The following is a 22,727-nucleotide window of genomic DNA, read 5'->3' on the forward strand; positions in this document are numbered from 1 at the left end:
AGAAGCATGGATAGCACATCATTGTGTTGCATGCCTAATCACTCTGTGCAAATTCTTGCACATTTGTACATCTTTGAGGTAAAAAGTGTAAGAGAAGCATCATTTTTTTGAATGATACAGATAAGATTTTCCAAATCCCGATCCTCTGTAAAAAATGTAAAAATAATAAAAACACTGCAAATGCATTTAAAAATAAACAGCATAAAAATAAGCTGAGTATTTACTGGTGGTGCAATTAGAAACAGATCACAGTCTAGGTGTTACAAATTACATTGCTTTGGCAGATGTGAAAAACACTAGCAAAACATGGCATGGTTTTCAATCTCCTTGTCTTGCACAAAGCTGAGAGATTTTCTAATGTAGAGAAATAAAACAGCACATACAGTGGTGGGATCTTGTATACAAGTGTAAGCAAACCTTCAAGGCTGACAATCAGAGATGATGTGAACCTGTAGATGATCTTGTAGGCAACTAAAGGTCAGCCCATCCCTAAATCTGGCCATGAATACCAATGAGACGGCTGGAAACTACTGTGTGACTGCTTTGTACCTCAGACCATAGTTAGATGCCAGGGAACATTAAACCAAACAACAATGACAAAAAGTTATTTTTTCTGATGTAAGAAAAATTAGCGAGAGGGAGGAAAGATAGAAGAAAACCAACAGAAGATCCTGTGGAAGGTGATGCCTTGCCAGCAATATGAGTCTTACTACAACTATGAGCCTTCCTGAACAAGGTTGTACAGCCTTAGAAAGTGCCTCTTCAGTAACAAATCAAAACACACTTTCTCTACTTGTATAATTCTAAACCCTAAATGTTTTCTTTCATGTAGGAAAACCTGGCATTAAAGAATATGCCAGAATCTTTGAGAAGCTTCTTTGTCTCTCAAATTCAGCAACATAATGTTAAAGGTGAGAAATACTTTATAAAAAAGACTTTATAGAAATAACCTTCTGTCTCCATAAAATGTGTTTATAAAAAAACAAAAGCCAAACCAGTAACTGCTGTCTCAAAAATACATATAACAAAACAATTCACAGACTAAAAAATGTAACAAGCCAAAACTTCAAACCAAAGCCATAATAATTACTCCATTAATATCACATTTCTAATGAGAATATACTCATTTTTTAAGTCAACATTTTTTCCTAAAACTTAAACCCCTTTCTTACAAAGAATGGGAGAAGTAAAACCATTCCATTCATCTTATAATGCAGTGTGAGAATGCATAAATGCAAACACATACGTGCTGCTGAACATGATCAGAACAACACACCTGACAGTCACAGGGTCCTATTTGGGTGAGTAGGTTTCCCTGTTGATCAAGCTCTGGAATTTAGCTCTTGCATTCAGTATACCACACTGTAACAGCAGGCCAGCATGGTCACAGCCACGTTTAGGTATTTCAGAATTTTTGTTTGATCTACCATATGTGTCTAAAGTCACCTGAATATGGACTGAAATTACTTGCCAGAAACTGCTCCAATGTTGTAGTTGCCTAATTTCTCAAATATATATAATTTTGATATCTAATAGTTTCCATGACACCAATAAACCCATCATGCATTGGAATGAGAATATACTGCTGAAAGTGAAAGTGTTGATGCTGCTGAAAGATTCTATCAAGGGCAGAGAGAAACATGGTAAGTTCCATGCCAGTGAGTTCTCTCATTTAGGATAAATCTTTTGTATGACATACAGTCATTGTTTGTTGAAAAAAATGCTTTATTACAATGAAAGGGAAATATCAGTTATACAGAAATAATGTCAAAGCAAAAGAGTAAATCATAGACAGGTCTGACAAACCAGTGCCACATATTAAAGTTGCTATGGATGCCCTGAGGCAGAGCAGCACAGTCTTTTGAAAGTGTTATGGAAATACAGAATTCAAGGTACACTGTCAATTTGTTCCAAAACGTGCTCACCCTTGGCTGGCGTTCAGCACGGGGCTGGCAGTGAAACTGCTGCCAGCAAAGCTGTAACCATCTGTTCCCAAGAAGAACCTGACCCAACTCTGCAAGTTACAAGACATTCAGAAGTAAAGGTGACAGTATTCCTTGAATCAATAAAGGTAGTGATGTGGAGGGTTTCCAATGATCTTCCAAGGCAGCTAGTATAGCATCACCTTCATTTTTCGACTGTTTTCTTGTATCACAATACTCTCATATTTTTCAGGTTTTGTCATCTGAGATTGGTTGTAATTTCCATACTTTCGACTTGGTTTAGTCAGCTTAGTTTCCTACGGAAACCAGATTTCCAGGATCAGTCTGTGTATATGTCTGTAACAAACTTCTAATGTTGATTTCAGACCAATCAGACAGATAGTGGAGATGTCAAATATGATGACCTCTCTGTGTTTTTTGTAACACTAGAGTGAAGGAGACTGAGGTTTTGATTTTGTTGGCCAAGTAAGCTGAATGGGGCAGCCTGCGTCTCGCTGTCAAAATATTTGGCAGAACAAAGGCTGCATGAAAAAGGATGGGAATTGTATAGGATACATGGTGAGAACAGAAAGTAGTAGCTTAATTTAATTTTTAAAAGCTTATGATGAAAAGGCTCAAGACCATAGAAAAATGAGTTTCCCCAGTATTCTCTGTTAGCCACAGGACCTGACAAACACACCTTTGTGAACACGCTAAATTCACGGCAACAGCTATATTTAAGCTAATATTAATGATGGGATGTTCATTACTAAACTTTACTGTCTTCCATAATAAATAGGATTGGAATCTGAGGCAATTTACCAGTCATGCTGGGCTGGCCATCTCTGCACAATGCTCAGTAAAGATGCTGTGTAGTGTCCATGTGCCTAAAAGGAAGAAGAAAGGGCTGCATATGAATAAACGAGTCTAACAGAGGGAGTTGAAGCCTAGCTAAGGGCTCCTCGTTGATTTTAACCCCCTTGCAACTGGTGGTAGGTCAACACTGAGGACAGCAGTGTGAACTGCACTGAGCAGCAGAACAGTAACAGCCGAATGTCAGTCCCAGCTGTTCCCATCACATCCACCCCTGTGCCACTTCTCATTTCAGCTCATTTCCCTGAGAAACGGATTTCCTCTGCATTCAGCGGGGTAGCAAAGAACCCCATCTTTTTAATCCTGCTTCTGAGACTTCTGCATCATGGTTGTTGGGAGAAATTGCTACTTCTAAACCTAATATTTAATTAAAGTATCTGCAGGATTTTTTTTTCTCCTGTAATTTAGTGACACTTCTCTCGCAGGCTAACAAGTATTATTTGCAAACTGTTATGGCTACTGCAGATAAAAGAGGTCTCCAAGCTGCAGCAGTAGCTGTAATTAACACAGGAACATACGTCAATATGCAATTGACTTCTCAGGGAATTCAGTGCAGCCACACAATTAAGCAGCTCTGACAAGCTTTTGGCATCCAGACAGCAGCTAGTCCTGCCAGAAACTGGAACCAGAGCAGAAGGAGACCGAGAGAACCAGTCTTCTCTGCAAGGATTTTTCTAAGATCATCTTCCTTCAGTTCAGGGTCACATCCAGACCCGTGAAATCCACCCTGCTTAGGGATCCTGGATTTAGGTGAGCAACAGCAATGTAGAATTTCAAAGCCTTCCCTCTTGCTCTTGGCCAGTCAGCAATTATTTACCACGGCATGAACAACAGGACCACGGGGCTAGGTATGATGAATATGGGCTGCAGCTGCCAAGATGACAGACTGCGACACTGGATTGGAGTGCAAATGGGAGCCTTAGGCAGTAATGCAAGGAGACTGGGAGGAATGGACTTGGAGCAGGATTTTTTGCTCATGTGAGCAATGTGATGGTTAACTGTACGGAGGGAACAGCTCTTCTTTCAGAAGCAAGCTAATAATTGCATTTCTTAATCTGCAGTTAGTCCTGATAGTGATAGGTATAGTCCATCACCGACCCCCTGCAATCAGAAACACAGAAGATGACCATTTAAGAAAGTTAGAGAGCCCAAGCCAGGTGCACATGGGGTGTTTTGCATGGGTGGGAGGCCAAACGTCCCTATTCTGAAATGAACCATAAGGTGGCACTGCTTTAAAACATTACCTACAAAGATTTTCCCTGACATTTTCTAAATCTACAAGAACACATTAAGTTCACGCTGAAATTAAGTGAATAAAGTCATCCTACAGAAATCTCAGTGATATAGTGAGAGAGAATATCATTGGCACATGTACTTTCACATACATTATTTTCTCTGAAATTGCTAGGTTTTGTTCTGAAAAACCAAATGTCTCAGATACTTTTGTTCAAGCACTGCAACTCCAAAATGAATGTTCATGTGTGTAACACCCACCCCCTCCCCTCTTTGTACAACCTCTGGCATGTAATGCCATAAAGATTCTGCTCTTTCTGTGCCGCAGCAACAGCCAACAGAGACACTTCTAAAAAAGAATTTTCTGCTTCACATCTAATCTGTAGGACAAGACTGGCAAAGAAAAGTAGTCTTTGCAAGTGGAGTCACAGGAAATTAATAGCTGTCCATAGTTATTACAGTAAAATGAACTACATAGATTCCCTGCGTCTACTCATTTGCTACTGTGGTCGACCTGGTCACCACTTCAAAAGAATGGTGAAAAGGACCTAAAGCCACGTACAAAGAGATAGTCCAAGAGAGAACAGTGCAAGAATGTGATTCTTAACACACTTCCTGAATGCGAAGACAAGGATCCTACCAAATCTCCAATATCTCGTATGTACACAGAGAACGAGCTGCAGGTTGTGCGTCGGTGTACAGTGCCAGTTTCTTGCAGCACAAGGAAAAGAAATGGGTCAGAAGATAAATGCTCACTGACTGAAGAACCTTCTGCTGGGTTGTCACATAGGAGCCTAAGTGATCTGGAAACAGCAAGGCCATGAGTTCAGGACCCCCTTGATGTTCTGTACCCATCTGGTCTCCAGCCCTGCAAAGAACTCTTCGGCTTTCAGGCAGACCTTTACTAATGAACGTGCAATGTCCTTAAACCACTGTTATTTTTGCTGGCTCTACCACAAAGTATGGCTCACCCACCTCCAGCTACCACATGCTACACAGAAGAACACATTATAGGGACAGATAGCAGAACTACCTGAGCCTAGCTTTAGATATTTTCTTTCTACAGGTACTTTCGATCTAGCTTTACATCTCAGTAGTGACCTTGCACTGGCATCCTTTCAACCAATGGAATAAAATGTTCAAAAAGCCAGTGAGATGATGGATGTGCCACAGACCCCTTTCCAAGTGCACTGACAGTGGAATGATGAAGCATTGTCAGACTACAGACTGACTTCAGGACGTTCAATTGCCAGTGAATTGACCCAGGCTGCATCTTGACAGACAAACAACATCCATTCATTCATGTATCTATCTATCTGTTTGGACCCATCTATTCGCTCTGCCCAATACACAGTCTGGTAGAATGCAAAGAAGTCGAGTAAAACAGCTGGAAAGATACCAAAATGGTCCACTCATATCAACATGAAGATGTTCTCATTTACGACAATCTTATCGGCATTTCAAATGCAACAATATGCTAATTCATGCCAAGAATGTAAACATAGATGTCTTCAGAGTGTAGCGACTCTGATGATTTTGAGTTGATCCCTACCACTCTGGTAAGCTAATGGGAAGCTTTTGCCTACTGGAGTTGTCTGAAAAACCCTCCACGCATCTAAAAACCAAAAGACAGGGAAAGCAGGAGACAAGAGGATGGATGAATTTGTGAATATCAGCATGCAAAGTTAAAAAGATTCTATCAGTAAGACTCATATGATGAGTTTTAGTCTTTTTTTTTCCTCTTTTGGGCATCCAAGACAGTCTTTATTTCAAATATCACCGTAGGAGGAGTAATCCATTCAAATGAAGTGTGATTTACTCTAAATGAGCAAGACAAATATTCCAAAACATTCTGAGTACCAAATCTTAACAAAAAAGAAAAAGTATTTTTCTTTAAAATACAACTCTCAGAGAAAATAAGCCCCCTCTTTTTTTTTTTTTTTTTTTGTGTGTGTGTGTGTGTGTGTGTGTGTGTGTGTGGAAAGATGGCACATTGGCTCTTTTGAGAAGCAGACTATCAAATTCTCCTTTTCTGTCTCCAGTCATAGCTAACCGAAGATTACCAGTGGCAGGGAGATGCCATTGGACCTACTTGACTTTTACAGATCTTTTTGAGTTGGATACTAACAGCAGTTATGAACTGGAGCCCAAACATTAAACACTATTAAATTTTTTTAATCTGATACAGAAGCGCTTCAATTATCCTAGCCTTGTGTTACGCCAGATGAGGTCACAATTCTTAATGCTCATCATATTGAATATTCCTGCCACATTCTGAAAGCTTGATTATCAAAATTATCCTTTGTCCCTTGTGTCGTACGGATAATTGAGGTTTATACATTTCATGCAAAACAGGTTTTGTACCTCATTAAAGAGAACCATCTCTATTTCCACAATGTCATTCCTGAACATAATCTGTGCAGTTTACATCCTCATGCCTGGACAGCATGATTATGCTAACTATAAGGTAAACTGGGCTTTAAGTCAGAAACTGCTAGAAACCCACAAATCAAGTGGCGGGGCTCCAGCTTTGGAAGCAGATTGATTTCCTGCACTCTGAATAGGCACGCAAAATGGCACCATTTGTTACGTTATTCAAGCTGTGTAGCTGAACAGTGTTTTTTACTCATGTCTAATTTACACTGGCACTGATCATCACTTGTTTTTAGCAGGAGTGAGAGTCCAGAAGGCAAATCATACACAGCTCAGTTAGTTTAAACTAGTACTACAAAAATGTGACATGCAGATGCTAATTTTTAGTCTGTTGTAGCAACGCAGGATACTTAGAGTAAGTTCAGCATATAAGTTCACATATCCCTTTTTTTATATACTGATGGGGACTTCACAAAAGTCCTCAACATGAATTAACTCCCACGTGTTTACCCCAAACACAGAAGTACACAACAGTATGAAGGCAGCAGACTCACTATAAGACACACATACAAAGTCTAGGGGAAAACCCAACACTCTACTTATCGATCAGCCCATCTTCCCATCTTCTTGGGAAGAGCCCACAGAGAGCACGGGAGTGTTCACAACTGCCACAGCATCACAGGAGTTTGGTCCCTGGGTAGCAGCATGTCTCACTGGCACATGTGAACACAATGTTCTCAAATACAGCATTCATGAAAACTGGGACATCAACTGCCACTCTGTTTCCAGGAAGACAGGTTTACAGGCAATACATAAATCTAATCCAGCACTTTGAGTAATTTTTGTCGCTCTTTCATACCCCATTATCTGAAAAGCATCCTAGTAGTATAAGATAGCTGAGAGACCTATACCCAAAGTCCTATTAGAAGGGCAGTGCCATGCAAAGGTGATGGCTCTGAGGGGCCTTTCAGGAAAGAAGTGGGAAAGTGGGGTGCACTGAAAGAAGAGAGGGAAGAAAACATCTGATACCTGCCCCGACTCACAGACTGCAGAGAACATGCGGCCACAGGGAGAGCTAGAGAAGGGGAAAAGAGTAGCCAAGAGGGAACTGGGGAGAGCTACACAAACATCACATAGCAGGAGAGAGGGACTGGAACTAAAGGAGCCAGAATCATAGAACCTGTCAGTAATTCTGAAAGGACGTGGCACTGGTGGATGGATCTGAAGAGGAGCAATATGACCGACCGTGGGAGGCAACATTTGTGGAAGTGCTTCCTTTGGAAGGAGAGTAGAAAGGGAAGTGCTCACAGAAATATAGAGGTTATCATGGGGCTACCCAAGGTACAGAAAAAACGGCCTTTACAGCTTCTGAAATCATGTTACTGTGAGCAAATTAACCAGTCAGCCTTTCTTTGAACAAGTCACAGTGTTGGGCTGCAGAGCTCATAGAAGGTGGGTAGCAAAGTGCACCAGAATCAGCAGGGATACAGCTAGCGAGTTTGATGCCTTTTAAAATGCCTCAGAAGGGTTGTTTCATGGATATTTCAATATGCAGATACTTAATTTGATCAGAAACTTAATTATCTGTGTCCTAGTTCTTCACTATACCTAAGTGTTACTCCCAATGCATCTCTAGATTTGTACTATGCATATATGTATAAAAATCATGAATTTTGTTCAGTGACAACAGATTTGAAAACATTAGTGTTACCTTTAAAAAAATACATTACAATGTTTGTATCAATAATCTTGAATAGGTTTTAATTTTTACCTTAGGTTTTTACTCATGAAAGAAGATCTTCCCCTCAAAAGAGAAAATTATTTTATACAGCTGGAATTAGTTTACAGACTTCCCTTGAAAAATTTAATTCATCATCCTGATTTCTACCCTGTAGCGGTCAATGTACTTCCACATGCATTGCTCCCAACAATAAATCCACATGTGAGAAGGCAGTTTCTGCTACAAGTGCCTAGTTGAAGTTGAGTTTAGCTCTTTGCAGGATTAAGCCCTATGAAGCAGAAGTAGCGTGCAATACAGAGGAGGTCAGAGCACTGCAATTCTCTAAGTGAGGCTGCAGATGATATCTCATGCGGCAGGTTGCCAAGGAGCTGCGAGGAGCAAAGAACAAATACAGATGGGAGGAGGTGGATACAGCAAGGGTGGAATTACACTGAAATGGCTTTGGCTACAAGTGTGACAATAACAGGCAGTAGGAGCAGCAAAGCCCAGGACCTGCATAGATCAGGCAAGGATGCTCCAGCTGAACTAGCAGAAGAGCCCCTGAAGGTCCCAGCAATGCTTCCTCCAATGGCTGAAGTTTCACACTACAGCTCTGTCAGACATCCTCAAACCACCTCCTTCAGCTGCTCTCTCCTCCCACCTACTGTCCAGAGACCCAAGGACCACTCCTCATATGTCCTGAAGGTGCTGTCGCTTTCTCTCTCCTCCATGCAATTTTTCAAACTGAGCTATGGGGAAGGAGAAATCACATCAGAAAATCTGAAATTGCTATGAAACATGCTATGAAAAAACCTTAGTAAGCTCAGTGACAGATACAAAAACCTCACAGCTTTTCCCTGCAGAATCATTCAGCTATTTCAAAGCGGCACTGGTTTCCCAAGCACTAGTTAAGAAACATTTCTTTATTCAGGAGAGCACTGATGCATATGCCTACACAAGTGTATGCTTTTACAACACAGCAATTTAGAAAGGCAATTTCCAGTTGCCTTAGATAAAACAGTCATTTAAAACTATTGGTTTTCCCCTTGGCTTATTTGGCAAGCTTTACACAAGGAAATTTTATCTCTTGCCCTCCCATGTACTGTAGTGACAACACATATTTACATCACTTCATAGTGGTGTCATGAGAATTCGTTAATGCTTGTAAGCACTGTGAAGATGAGAAGTCTACAAGCAACAAGGTGTATCAAGGCAAGGGGTTTTTAATGAACATTTAGCCCTGTAGTATCTCTCCTCTTCCACCCTCCTCATTAGCATCTCTAAAGCTGTTTGCCAAAATCTGTCCCCGTGGACCAGCCAAAGCTGACCACCATGTAGGCCCAGGGGACTGAACCACTCAGATAAGTAAAGTTAACAATGCTGATCTCAGGCACAGCAAAAATATTGAGAACACGCATATAATTCAAAAATCCCTACAGAGGCAGTGACAACAAGGAAAATGTGCTTATGAAATCAAAATGGGCTCCAGAAGCAAGGAACAAATGAACTGATTGTTATTTACCTTGGGGAAGTATTACTTTTTCCTTATTTGATTCAAGGCCATGGTTCCCTCTGATTTAGTGATTAGTGTCTTCCATTTCTAAATTATATTCTGTCTAAATATCGTTATCACAGAGAACAGTAAACCCAGCCTGAACACCTGGGCACTTGTTAAAGGCAGGCTATTCTGGAAGTGGTAGATCAGCACACCAGAACCAGCATTCAAAAGCCACCTCCAGCGTGCTTGGCTTTGCCAAGGCTAATGACATCAGCACTTGGTTCAACAGGTAGCTCTTCTTCCTCTCCCCATCCCACCGCACACATGGAGACCTGGTCTGCACAGAGACCCTGGCTCTGAAGCTGGAAACGGGAGCTCTCTAGTTGACTTCTCACATGCAGTCATTTCTCCTCTGTCCCCGCAGTGCCACAGTCTGACAGTGACCCACATTCTCATCCAAGTTCACTGGGGAACCACAACTGGGAAACCAGAGCAGGCAGCACAAGTGCCAACAAACTTGAGCAACCAGCTCTCTAGGACATATGAGGTGAGGCACAGCTACCCCACCGGAAAGGTCAAGATTCACACTTCATGTGTTTGTACTCTGAGCCTCGGAATCTACTCTGGCTCCACCAGCCGCGTACAAAGGAGACACAAGCACCCTTTCTAAGTGCTAATAACCTGTGTTTTTCTTATAGCAGCCTTGTTAGAGCAGTGTTTCCTATGCTCAGCTTGTCAAAGCACCAGCTTAGCTTCACTTGACAGTAGTTCTAAAACTGTGCCCTTACCTGAGAGGCTCTAGTGAAAGAATGTCACAGCTGATCTGTAATTCAACATCAAGCAATGAAAAAGTAGGTCAGGAGGCATGCTGGCACTGCCCCGAGCCCACCCGGGGTCAGAGCAACCGCTGGGTCAGGGCTGTGCAGGGACAAGGCTCAACCTGAATGTGGTTACGAAGAATTTCTAATTTTTAAAGATCTGGCAAAGAGAGTACAGCCACTTGTAAGTCTGAACACTAGTTTGCCACAGGAGACTTTATATGATTTCTGTGATTCTAGGATACTTTTCTTTAATGAAAACATTCCGTCACCACCTGTCAGGAATAAATTTAAGTAAAGAAAACAAGACAATATTGAACTAGAAGGCAGGATCTTGCAAAACATCAGAGCTGATTCATGCCTTCCCATTCCTTCCCCTCCATCCTACTCCAGGCACCATGCCGAGAATACATTAACTTAACTTGCACAGGGATTTAAATTAGATTACTATCCACTACTATCCTCTTGAGATTCCTTTATTCTTCACCACTGCTGTATTTCTGTAATACTGAATAAAAGTAACTGTCTTTTTCTTCAACAACTCAATCTCTGTAGAGTCGGGCAGCAGAGGCACCAAGTACAAAGGTCTCGACTCCTCACTCCCAACCCTAGAACTGGTACACCAGGGTATTAGGATATAAATGTTATTTTTCTCTCAACATGCATGAATTACCAAAATATTGTGTAACATTCTTGCTTGTTAAAGCTGCACTCCTGCTTTTCAGGATCTGAAAACAGTACTTAAAACAAGTCACCTGTTGTAGGGCTAAGTTAAAAACTACCCTTGGATAAAAAATACCCTCTTGGATCACACATTAAAAGAAGGAATGACAAATAACTGTCAGGAAACTGTGGCTTCTATTATCACCCAAGGCCAGGGACATTTTATTGTCCATACCCTCAACTCAGTCTATATAGTTTCTGCAATGATAACAATCAGGATTACAGTCTAGAGAGCTCACTGGCTAGACTTTTCCACAATAATTAAAAAAAATCAAACTTTATTCATGTAATGTAACACTTATCACCCTGCAGAAGGAACTTTTTCCTGCTCCTTTCCCTCGTCCAGGGAGTCTCTCTGCTCAGCTACCCTCCTGTGCAGGTGTTCTGCAAGCCACAAAAGCCCAGTTTGCCCAGACCAGTAGCTGGCCTGGCAGCAGTGAGTGGCATTGAAAGCAGCTTTCAATGCAGCCCTCTCTGAAAAGTTTTCTTTGTGTTGCAGAGCAGTTCAGAAAAATAACAAAGTCTACCTGAGCTTTCCCACGGTTCAAACAAGCATCCTCAGTGACTGGATGCTTCGGAAGGGAACATCAGAGGATGGGAACACACTAGTCTGGCAGCAGCAGGAAGAGACTGGACACAGCCTCCTGGTTGCAAGGCTGGGCACAGTTACACCTTTGAAGAGAGCTGATGCAAAAAGCAAAAATCTTAGAAAAGCTGCCCTAATTCTTTCTGACTAAAGGTCAAATAGAAGCCATTTTCTGAGAAACCATCCCAAGTCTGTACAACCAGCACAGCTTGGGAGGGGAGGGGAGGTGACAGATCATTGAGTCCAACCCTTGACTGAATACCACCATGCCAACTAAACCATACCACCAACTACACTACATCACTAAGTGCCAAGTCCAGTTGTTTCCTGAACACCTCCAAGGATGGTGACTCCACCACTTCTCCGGGCAGCCCACTTCAATGCTTGAGAAACCTTTTAGAGAATTCCTCATGATGTCCAACCTGAACCTCCTCTGGTGCAGTTTCAGCCCACTTCCTCCTGTCCTGCTGCTGGTTGCCTGGGAGAAGAGACCAACCCTCACCTGGCTACAGCATCCTTTCAGGTAGTTGTAGAGAGTGATAAGGTCCCCCGTGAGCCTCTTTTTCTCCAAGCTAAACACCCCCAGCTCCCTCAGCTGCTCCTCATGTGACTTACTCTCTAGACCCTTCACCAGCTCCACCATCCTTCTCCGGACAAGCTCCAGCCCCTCAGTGTCTTGCTTTGGTGAGGGCACAGAACTGGACACAGCACTCAAGGTGTGGCCTCACCTGCACTGAGTACAGGGGGACAATTACTTTCCTAGTCCTGCTGGCCATGCTGTTCCTGATACAGGCTCCATCTCTCAGGAAGACCCAAACAGACTGAATCAAAATCAGAAAAGCAGTGGAAAGTATATGTCTTCGGACTTAAACATAAAAAGGAAAAAAAAAAAAAAAAAAAGAAAAAAAGAAAAAAATAAAAACAGGTGTTCAGGCTGGGTTTACTGTTTACTGTTCTCTGTGATAACGATATTTCTGAGCAAGTCAACATTTATCATACATCCATTCCCACTCATTAGCTCTCATTGGGCCAGTACCAACGGTTTGCCACTGGGGAATATGTCCTTTTTAAACAGTTAATGGAGTTGTAATTAATTGTGCTACCTGAAAATATATCTTGACAAAAAGACAATTGAAATGCATTTAAAATTGTGTTTATTCATCTGCCCAGAGATAAGCTGGAAAAGACAAAGAAAACATAGAACAGTTTTTAGAGCAACTGAAAAGAATGGAGAACTAGGAAACTGGTAAATTCAATTTCTGGTATGAATAATTCTATGAGATGAAGATGAACAATAACACAAAAAACCACCAAACCCAGATGTAAATACTAACTACTTTACAAAAATTAAGAGAATAAATAGCTGTAAGCCTTTTTTTTTCAACTAGAGGTTAGTTTTTCATGGGAAAATTAATATTTTCATCAGAAATATATTTTCTTGGCTTTATTTTTAATCAAAACCTCATTTTTAATTAAAAAAAGCTTTGATAAAGTGAGGCATTTCCTTTTATGATGGTTTCTGGCATTCAAGGTCAGGTTCCACTACATTAAATACAATGGCTTAAGATCAATTGCTCAGAAGCAGGAAAATAGTGACCAAAGAGCCAGTGTCCTGATCTGATAGGTCCTGAAGCCACATGAGATCTGTCAGGGTATGCACAGATGTCGTAGTAGGGCAGCAAAGGTAAGCCCTCGCCATTTTTTTACCTTACAACTGGAGACTATCAAAGATTTTTGGCAGTTCTACTTACTTTTCAATCAGCTCATCTCTGCCTTTTTTTCTCTACACCTATTTTTTTCACGTATTTTTTTTAAGTTAAGGTTTTACTGTCTTCTTACTAGGACAACGTTCCACCAGTGGGGAACATAGAGAGAAAAAGCTGCTAACTGGCCCTTCTTTATGTCTTTTGTGCAAGAAAGTGCTTTGTCCCACCTCAGAACAAGAGGAGAGGGAAATGTTCAGCCTGGCATAGGCAAGCTTTTGAGAAACATGCAACCAGCTGTTCTGACCTACCACTACCCTGAATGGAAATCATGAACACAACAAATTACTTTAAAAAAATCCTTCTGGTTTTAGTTCAGTGAAGTCAACATGTTTAAGAGATCTTAATCTTCCTCCATTTATTTTCTCACCATGTCAATCTTAAATTATGCACACATTCTCTGAGACAAAATACTCATAAAACATTTCTCAGCTGACCTGCTTAATCAATGGTATGATTCTAACAGGTTCAATATCTCACAAGCAACCTCAGCAGAAAACAAAGCTCAGTTTTGTGTTGCTGGACTGTAAGGAACACACTGTCTCACACTGAATCCATGCCTGTATCTTGGCTGGAACAGTGGCCAACAGTGGATGCCTTGGGAAGACTTCCATGATTAGAATAATCATGTAATGCTGCTCCCCAGAATACTTTCCAGCTGCTGGAGGTCAAGGGCTTTCTGAGCCAGCAGTGTTAATTTGCCAGCAGTCCTCAGGGGCTTTTCAAGTATTCTCCCTGAATTTGAATCCATGGAAACTCATGCTCTCCCCAACACCCAATGGCCAGGAAGGCCAGGAATCTCACAGCTAAAAGAGGAGCCCATCCTTCTGCCCTAAACTGGTGGGACTTGTTGGTTTCATTTGGCCCCAGTTCTTGGGACAGTGAATAATTAGTCACTCTCTGATTCTTCCTCCCCATGTCATTTATGCCTTGCTCTCCTCTCTGCTTACCAACAGAGGTGGCATATAAAAATATGACCAGTAAGAAAGACAATTGAAAGCACATCAGCCATTTAAATGCCATTTTGGAAAGTGAACTCAGGGACTTCGATACATAAAACTTGCTGACTTTCTATTGCATTTTGATTCCTTATTGTCCAATCTCAAAAGAAATTTACCCTAGAATCTCAAGAAAATAAATTTTAGGACAGAGATTTTAAATAGATGGTAGATATATTTAAGAAATCCCACTGACATTTCTTTATACCACAATGACACTTCCAATTTAAGACCCACAAAACTGCAAAAATTCCACCTTGTCTTTTAAACATCCTAATTTACATTGCTGACCAGAATGAATTAACCTTCCATCATCTATTGCCTGCCACAGCACACATCCCCACTGAGCCTGAAGTCTCAGCTTCACTGCCTTGGTCCCCTTTATACTCTTGCTATTTTCAAGCCTTTTCAAGCACTGGAAAATTTCTACTTAATTTTGGTCCATATTTGCATCATAGACATTGTTGGCAGAGATGGATCCTACTGCTAATTGGTTGAATCACAGAAAAAAAAAAACCAGTAGAAGCAGCGATAGGAAAGCTGAACTCCTTAGCAAATAGGAGTGCTTGAGGTAAAGGCAGGAAATCCCCTTCAGTCCTTCAAAATCAAAGCTCATGCCCCACTGAAATCCTCAATTGAGCATCATGTGATCTTTTAGGCGCTTAAACACCTGCAGGCACCTAAATTCACCACAAATTCAGTAAAATCCACCTAAACCCACCCCAGTCACAGCCTGCCTTCAGTGTTTCCTCATGCCAGCGTGGCCTGTGTCTCAGCCCGTTACATTGACTGCCTGTTAACTCAGCTAAAGCTAATGCTTAAGTAAGTTATCTGTTGTCATGGATTTAACTGCTAACACATTTTATATTCCCTGAGGGTAGTCAAAATAGTGGAGCCTCTAAAACAGTTGAAAAAGAAAATCTCATTATTATCCCAACCCTGAAATTTAGTCTTTGACTGATGGTGTTATATACTATTTGAAGACAATCTGAGCAATTAAAGATATCGAAAGAGCGCATATTTTTTCCCAGGAGAGCTATGGTGACACCCACTCCCATTAGCCCAAGTTGTCCCAGGATATGCAGTTTTGCCCGTCAAGACCAGACAATGAAAACTTGGTTAAAAATAAGGCTTTCATTCTGCTCAAACACTAATACTAATAACACTAAATACTAATTTCTTGCTGATATGTTTGATTTTCATTAATTTCCAAGTGTTGGTACATCTTGCCTGAAGAAATAACACAGCAGTATTTGACATGTGAATTTGTTTATCCTAGTGAAAATTAACATGGCACACAGAGCTGGTATTCAAAAAGATAATAAAAACAAACACAAATGGGAATCTATATCTAACATGTACTTCAGTGATCTGGTGAAAGATTGCTGACATCAAATAAATTAGCTCCTAATACAGTCAATTAAAACAGGTAGGTCATCTGGCAACAGAAGCTAGAAAAACGTCTGAAGAGATGAGATTGCTGAGGTTTGGAGAACTGGCTTTCAATTTGTTACCTGGAAAGGTAGTCTGTCCTCTCTGTAACTGCATTCCTGCAATGTCTAATACACAGCTTATCTCCATTAACTACAATGCCAATCTATTTTATTTGAATGATCAGGAAGGAGGAGGTATGAAAAAATAAGAAAACAACTTTAGGGATTTTCTTCCTGCTTATTTACATGCATTAGTATTTTCTTACTAATACGAAACTGAGTGAAAAGAAGGGGGCATATGGAAGAAAAAGAATCAGGTCTTTCCCATGGAATGAAATCAAGTGAACCAACCTCAGCTGGTGTTAGCTACACATCCAGGTGCAGCACCTAGATACTACACAATGGTGTTCTTACATGTAAGAAAGTATTTGGAAATGCCTATGTTCTCTCAAACTATTTCGAATGGCTTGAAGAGCAAGGAGAAGCAGTGGTGGCCAGGAGGCTCTGTAGACACAGCCATCATGTTTCTGAAGTCCGAAAAGAGTGTGTAGAGACAAGAAAGGGGGGCACTCTGGAAGGATGAAACTCATACAAAGCATCTCAAATATGGTGTTAGCATAATTAGTAACCATTGACCCCACTACTGCTCAGATGACTTCAGAAAGCTCTCCCTCTGTGAAGAACACATTGGACATATGTAGCTGGAGGGGCCAAAAAGGGTGGTAGGCAGAGGCAGGCACTCAGTAAGAGCTGCTGAGCCAGGCTCCAGGCTCAGCAGAGAATCCCAAAAGCAGCAGGCTAGCAGAGCACTGCTACTGCCCATCCTTCCCTGTCTGTGGTGGTCTCTCTGCCATACTGCACAGCCCTGATGCAAACAGCACCAGATCTCACTTACCCTGAACTGCTCTGCTTTCTTCCATGGACTACAGCAGGGACCTGAGGAACACAAGGAGGATTGTCTGCCTAAGATGTGCTTCTGCGCTGATGCGCAAAAGTGCAGAGGAGGTTGCACAGAGCATCTTGTCACTCTTGAAACCACAGGACTGCCAGCCTCTGCATACCCCTGCTGGCTTCAGGTCACCAGCACCTGAAGGACTTCATCCCCTTTCAGTGACTGAGGCATGGGGAGCAGGCAGGTTCCTCGGAGAGATCAGCTCACCTGAGGAGCCAAGGGCTCAGCTCACGGAAAGCCCACCTCAAACACACAACAGCAGCTCCCCCGGGGCTCTAACATTTCACTGATTCCACCCATCCTCACAGGTCCAGTTTCTCTACATTAGAGTTGAAATTCAGTACACCTCCAACAGAAAGTACAAGGACATTATTTCACATCTCCAGAAACAAACCCCAGGTTTTTATGATGTTTATGAGACATCCAAACCAACTCTTTTACTTACTGCTTCTTTATGAGTGCAGATGGCACTGTAAAATTTGATCCAAATGGAAAGTGTGGATTTAACCATTTTGACCCATCACAAGAACTTGAGCTTTTTATCTCAGTGGCCCAGTCCTCTCCAGCTTTATTTATCTATTTTTTATTTATTTATTAGTCACTGAAACATAAACTGCATTTATGGACAGCAAATCAGAGGCATCTCAAATGTTAAGCTTCTTCTTGTTGGCCATAAAAATCACATGACAGGGAGAATAATATAAAACCAGAGGTTTCCTCCCTGCTTTATCTTCCCTTCCTAACAAATAAAAAGCCAAAAAGGAACTCCTAAGACAGAAATGCTAGAAAATCCTCTGTAACAGCAAAGAATAAAGAGGAGACAAAGCAATCAACACTGAGGTTTCATACTCCACCCGAGAGAGCCATGACATGAAATTAATTTTAACTGTTTGGTTGACCTCACGACTGCTGTTTTTCCAAGACATGCTAAGGACTTGATCTATGAACTCAGTGCAGAATGCTGTCCAATGGGATGCCTAAAGTAGGACTGAAGCACTCCTGACTCAAAGTGAGGGCTGCAATTGTGTTTCTTTTTATTTCTTGCTCCATTTGCTAAAAGATTTCCTTTCTCAGATGATTCGTCATGCAGCCTTCATTAGTGCTAAGATTTGTAATCCGTAATTTTTAGGTAAACACCTTATCAATTTTAAGCTAAAGTTAGCTTAACTTCCCTTGGCACTGCTCTGATTCTTGTGTGCAGCAGAGGAATTTAGCACAGGAGGCCCATAATTCAGACAGAGGTCAGTCTGCAATGGCTGGTTCATGAACGTGCAGCACAAAATAGGCTGCCGGCGTAAGCCAGCCCTCAAGTTCCAATTCAGCCCCTAGGCAGCCCCAGAATTAGGTATGAGAAAGAAACAAGGCTCAAATACCTTGTATCCACAATCCCCAAGGTCATTCTGCCCTTCAATAAACTCTTAATTTCAACTCTTGACCATCACCACACTCCCACTCCGTGTAAATGAAAGAGTATGATGAGCAGTGAAAGAAGGTAAAATTCAAATAAAGCATTTGTTCCACATTATTCACAATGAGAGGATAAAATTAATCACTTTCTCTTAACCAGCTTGTCCAAATTGTATAATAAGCACATAATAATTAACACTATGTGTAAAATACTGCTCTGGGATATTTGTAAAAGGCATTAGCAATATCAGGCTGAGTCCAGCTAAGGGAAGGGTTCCTCCCCAGAACAAAGAAAAATCTTAAATCATCTTGTTTGTTCTATGTTGCTCAGGCTCCGCCAAACCAAGCACAGCCATAGGAGCCCAGATCATTGGCTCAAAAGCTTTGAGGACTCCAGGCTCAACGACCTCGTCCACCACGCAGCAAGGGTAGAGACTTACCGTGCGTTTTATTATCAGTTTTGAGAGATGTCTTGCAACTCCAGTTGTCTGAGCTATCACACACTTAGGCTAAGGGGCCTAAGGGTGTAACAACAAAATTTGGAAAGATCACACAAAAAGGGAGCAAGACAGGAACAACAGTGGGACAAGACGCCTGAGCAGCTCTTCTGATAACGTGCCTTCTACACTAGCACTTGCCTGCTACAGCCAGTTTCAGCATGCAGCCCAGGTGCACCTAGAGGGAAAGCTTGCCTTTTGGAAGGAGCAGTGAAAATTGTGATTGGAGCTGGATTGCCAGGGAAAGGATCTTTACTGACTGTAACAGCCCTCGGCTACAGCTCCAAAGTGGTGTTTGGGGCTATTGCGTAGCCACGCTACCCTCAGACCTTCAGGTTACTCTTCTACACCTTTTAAGCAATGCCTTCACCAGCCATGAGAGCCTTGCGTTCGCCTGCTCACGGCAACACCGGCGCCCCTGCCTCGTGTGGATGGAGCTGTTCCCTTGGCACGAGTCTCTCCGTGCCAGAGATCTCGCAGCCACGGGATCTTCCACCGCCGCGCAGGGAACAATAGCGGCAGGAGGAGCCCTGGCCGCCCGCCCCGCCGCACGGCCGGTGCTCCCGCCCGCAGCCCCGGGTGGCTCCGGCTCTCGCCCCGCGCCGCTGCAGCCGCCTTCGCAGCCAGCGGCGCCGGCCTGCGGGGACCCCCCGCGCCCCGGCTCTCGGCCGCCGGCATCCACGGCAGCTCCGGCCGGAACGCGGCCCGCCCGGGGAGGCAAAGTTTGCCCGGCCCCGGCGCTCCCCTCGGGCCGCGCCCCTCGCTCCGCGCCCGACCCGCCTGCCCCGACCCGCCTGCCCCGACCCGCGCAACTGCCCCGCGGGGGCCGTTCGGCGCCGCGGCGCCCCCTGGCGGGGCCCCGGCACCCCCGCCGCTGCCCCCGCTCCCCGCCCAGCTTGGCCTCCCCCGGGGGGCTCCCGGGTGCTGGCGGCGGCCCCTCGCCCCGCGTTGGCGGTGCTTACCTTCCGCAGCATGCTGGGGCAGCGCTCCGCTCTCCCGCCCTCACGGCGCGCCGGCCCCTCCGCGCGCGCCGCCCGCCTGCCCGCACTGAGCGGCGGCGCAAGAGCCGCGCCCGCCACGAGGCAGCGCGGCCCAGGGGGGGCCGGGCCCACCCGCCCCCGCCGCCCGGCCCTTTCCCCTTCCCCAGCCGCGGCCCGCGACCGGGGCAGCCGTGCCCGAGGAGACAGCCGGGGAGCGGGCGGCTCCTGGTCACGGCGCGTGGGCGCCCCGAGCACTGTGGGGAGCCCCCCGCGGGAAGCGGCGCTCGCTCCCCAGCGCTGGTCGGTCCGGGCCAGAGCAGGGCAGGGCTGGGACTGCTTCCCCTGGGGAGCCAGGAGAAGCCGAGCTGGATAGCTCCGTCGCCCCGGCCGGATCCGACCGTGGGAAGGCACTTGGACCACACTGCTTTGGTGCTCTGTACGTGAGCACGGTGCTCCAGCTTCCCGTAACGAAGCAAGTCCCACCCGAAGCAAATTACACCTGTTCCAGCAGCAATTTACTTTTTCTGAAAGCTGTAGTACATCGTCAGAGCGACAAGCTGTTCTCAAGTTAAAATAGAATCCGATCTGAAAAGTATTTATCGCTAATTATAACGTGCTTTCTGTATTAATGTTAAATGCAAGAACCCAGGGCTCCCGCCGTCCGGTGTGTGGAGGTGAATCGTGGCACGTTCCATCTGCACACACACCCCCGGGGTGAGCCTGTGTGCCCGGCAGCTGCACACGGACAACGGAGCAGCAGGTTGTGTTGTGTCTTGGGAGGAGAGGACCACATATTTCAGAGTCTGAAGGATGAGGCTTATCTTAAGGCAACCCATTAACTTTTCCCTGTGTCCTGGTACATTTTTCAAGTACTTTTACGTGAAACTTCAGTCCTGTAAGCGTATAGCAACCCACGGTAAAACAATTTCTAGCAAGCTAGTTAGTAAGTGAAAAGCAGACAGAGAAGTTGAGTAAACTGTCATCCCATTTACATTTGGGCTTAGTTTGGCAGGAGCAGTTTAGCTGAAGCAACAGAATATTAGCTGGCAGGTTAATACCAAGTTCCTAAACTTTTGTCATGGAGAGCAGGGAGCCACACCACAATAGTCAGCCATCAAACTTTGGCCATCTATTTTGTGATGCTGAGTCAAATGCTGTTGCTTTTGATCTTGTGGTGTAAGGGTATCACTCAGTGCAATGTTGTGTTAAGGTGCTCAAATGGAGGAGGGCTCGCTTGAGTGGAACCTGCATGACTTTTTTTTTTTATCTTGGTTATGGTTAAGCGGTGGTCAGTGACAGCTATTGCACTCAGATTTACTGGACTCCAATTAGCATTTTAATTTCTCTCTCATGATCCTGGTTGTTAGTTACTTCTCCTCTCTCAGGTCTGATTATACAGACTTCAGTTGTGCTTCTATTTGCTTGCTCAGGTTGCCTCTTTTTCTCTTGAAAATGAGGAACCCGTCATTTTGTCAAAATTTCTGTATAACAGGTATGGTATTTTCAGAGTCACTATAGATGACTTCACAGAAACCAGTAGTGTTTCTAGGAATACTATCTGCTACAGTCATTGACTCTTCTTGTCCACTGCCCCGTGTAAAATGCTGCAAGACACATCCCTCCCAATGCACCTGCTGTCACCACGCCTGTGACAGACTCTCCAATGGCTTTCCTTTCTTTCAGACATTTCTCACTGAAGTGCACGTGTCCTGCTTGCATGAGGTTTGATTGCGTAAGCTTCATACAATTACTAGTTTAAATGAAATGAGATAATAATGAAGAATAAGAACATCGGCAATAATCCTAGACCACAGATATATGGGAATCTTCTCTGGGTATTTGGCTTGTTTTCTCTGTAATTACATTCACGAAAATATATGTGCTCTGCAATACCTTCTTTTCTGAAGAAATTCTTTTGAGTATGATTAAAAGAGAGTTGGAATCCTGATATTCAGGTGTTGCAATGCTTATATTACAGGTATGGGGTTCTCCAAACTTCTGTGCTTGGTACCTTGGCTTTTTATCCATTATCAATACCTTAAAACAGGTTTCCTTTCCTGAGGGGCCAGAAACTAGCTAAGGTCAGCAACTGTATGAGTTTTTTCATGGAGCAGCCTCCTTGGGATCTCTTACAAGGTTGTGGAAATCTGGTTCCCATCTCAAGGCCAGAGCTTTTGTCTTCTCAGAATGCAGGGCTGAATCATTTGCCCTGGAGATAGATCCTGATGTCCAAAGCTGTATTAGATAACTCACCTCAGTGCATGCTTTTCATTTGCTTTCTTGTAACAGAAGGAAAATCGCTGCCTCCTTCTTGCACTGTTGATTTCTGCTTTTTTTTTCTGGAGCTATAAAAGTTTAAGTACGTCACTTTATGTTGAAAACATAAGCATTTTAAGGTAGGTGAAAGGTTTGGAATCCAGACCTATCGAGAAATGTGGTGGGCAGGGATTTTTGATTCAAATCCAGGCCATCTGGCCAAACAGCAGCAAATAATTAAATTTGCTGACTTGTCTTGTCTTGTCTGAGATAACATCATTTCAGGGCGTCACGATCTCTTGTGTTTCCACTCTTTCATCCCATCACTATGGAAGGTGTGTGGGGGAGGGAGTTTATGATTTTCATCAATTGTTATTACTTTGCAGAGGGCTCTTGGCACCCACCCTTTCTCCTACCCCTCTGGAGTCATAAAGCTCCCTCTATGTTCCTCCTCAGTACACTCACTGTTACATCTCTGCGTGCCCCTTCTTTCTTACAGTTTTAGCCCTCTTACCATGCTTGTTCAATACCAGGCACCTTCAGAGGAAGTCTGGACATGAAGCAATGCATGATTTGGTGGGATTGATCCACGATCTCCAGGAACAGACCTTGTAAAACACCATATTTTCTCCTCCAAAAAGCCTCTAATAAAAGTTATGACTGACAAGTATTGTACCGTTATTTCCAAGCTTGTT

At 43.4% G+C, this 22,727-nt stretch overlaps 2 protein-coding genes across 3 annotated transcripts in view; both read right to left on the reverse strand.

Annotated features, from left to right (window-relative positions):
• Positions 1-19,474, reverse strand: part of CYYR1 (cysteine and tyrosine rich 1) — a 35,554-nt gene extending 16,080 nt beyond the window's left edge. The window contains 1 exon segment of the mRNA XM_027893482.1: positions 19,199-19,474. Within this exon segment, the coding sequence (XP_027749283.1) occupies positions 19,199-19,474 (276 nt within the window).
• TMCC3 (transmembrane and coiled-coil domain family 3) overlaps positions 1-22,727 on the reverse strand; it is a 161,731-nt gene that overhangs the window by 121,017 nt on the left and 17,987 nt on the right. Inside the window, exon 1 of one of the 2 annotated variants that reach the window (XM_027893454.1) lies at positions 19,759-19,826. The exons of the other annotated variant lie outside the window; for it this stretch is intronic. Coding sequence (XP_027749255.1) covers positions 19,759-19,770 — 12 coding nt within the window. The 5' untranslated portion in view covers positions 19,771-19,826. Of the gene's footprint in view, positions 1-19,758; positions 19,827-22,727 lie in introns of those variants that run through there. 2 annotated transcript variants of the gene reach the window in all.

Source organism: Empidonax traillii, unplaced genomic scaffold (genome assembly GCF_003031625.1).
Source record: "Empidonax traillii isolate 1590-97213 ecotype Southwest subspecies unplaced genomic scaffold, ASM303162v1 scaffold389:size961896, whole genome shotgun sequence".
Taxonomy (NCBI): Eukaryota; Metazoa; Chordata; class Aves; order Passeriformes; family Tyrannidae; genus Empidonax; species Empidonax traillii.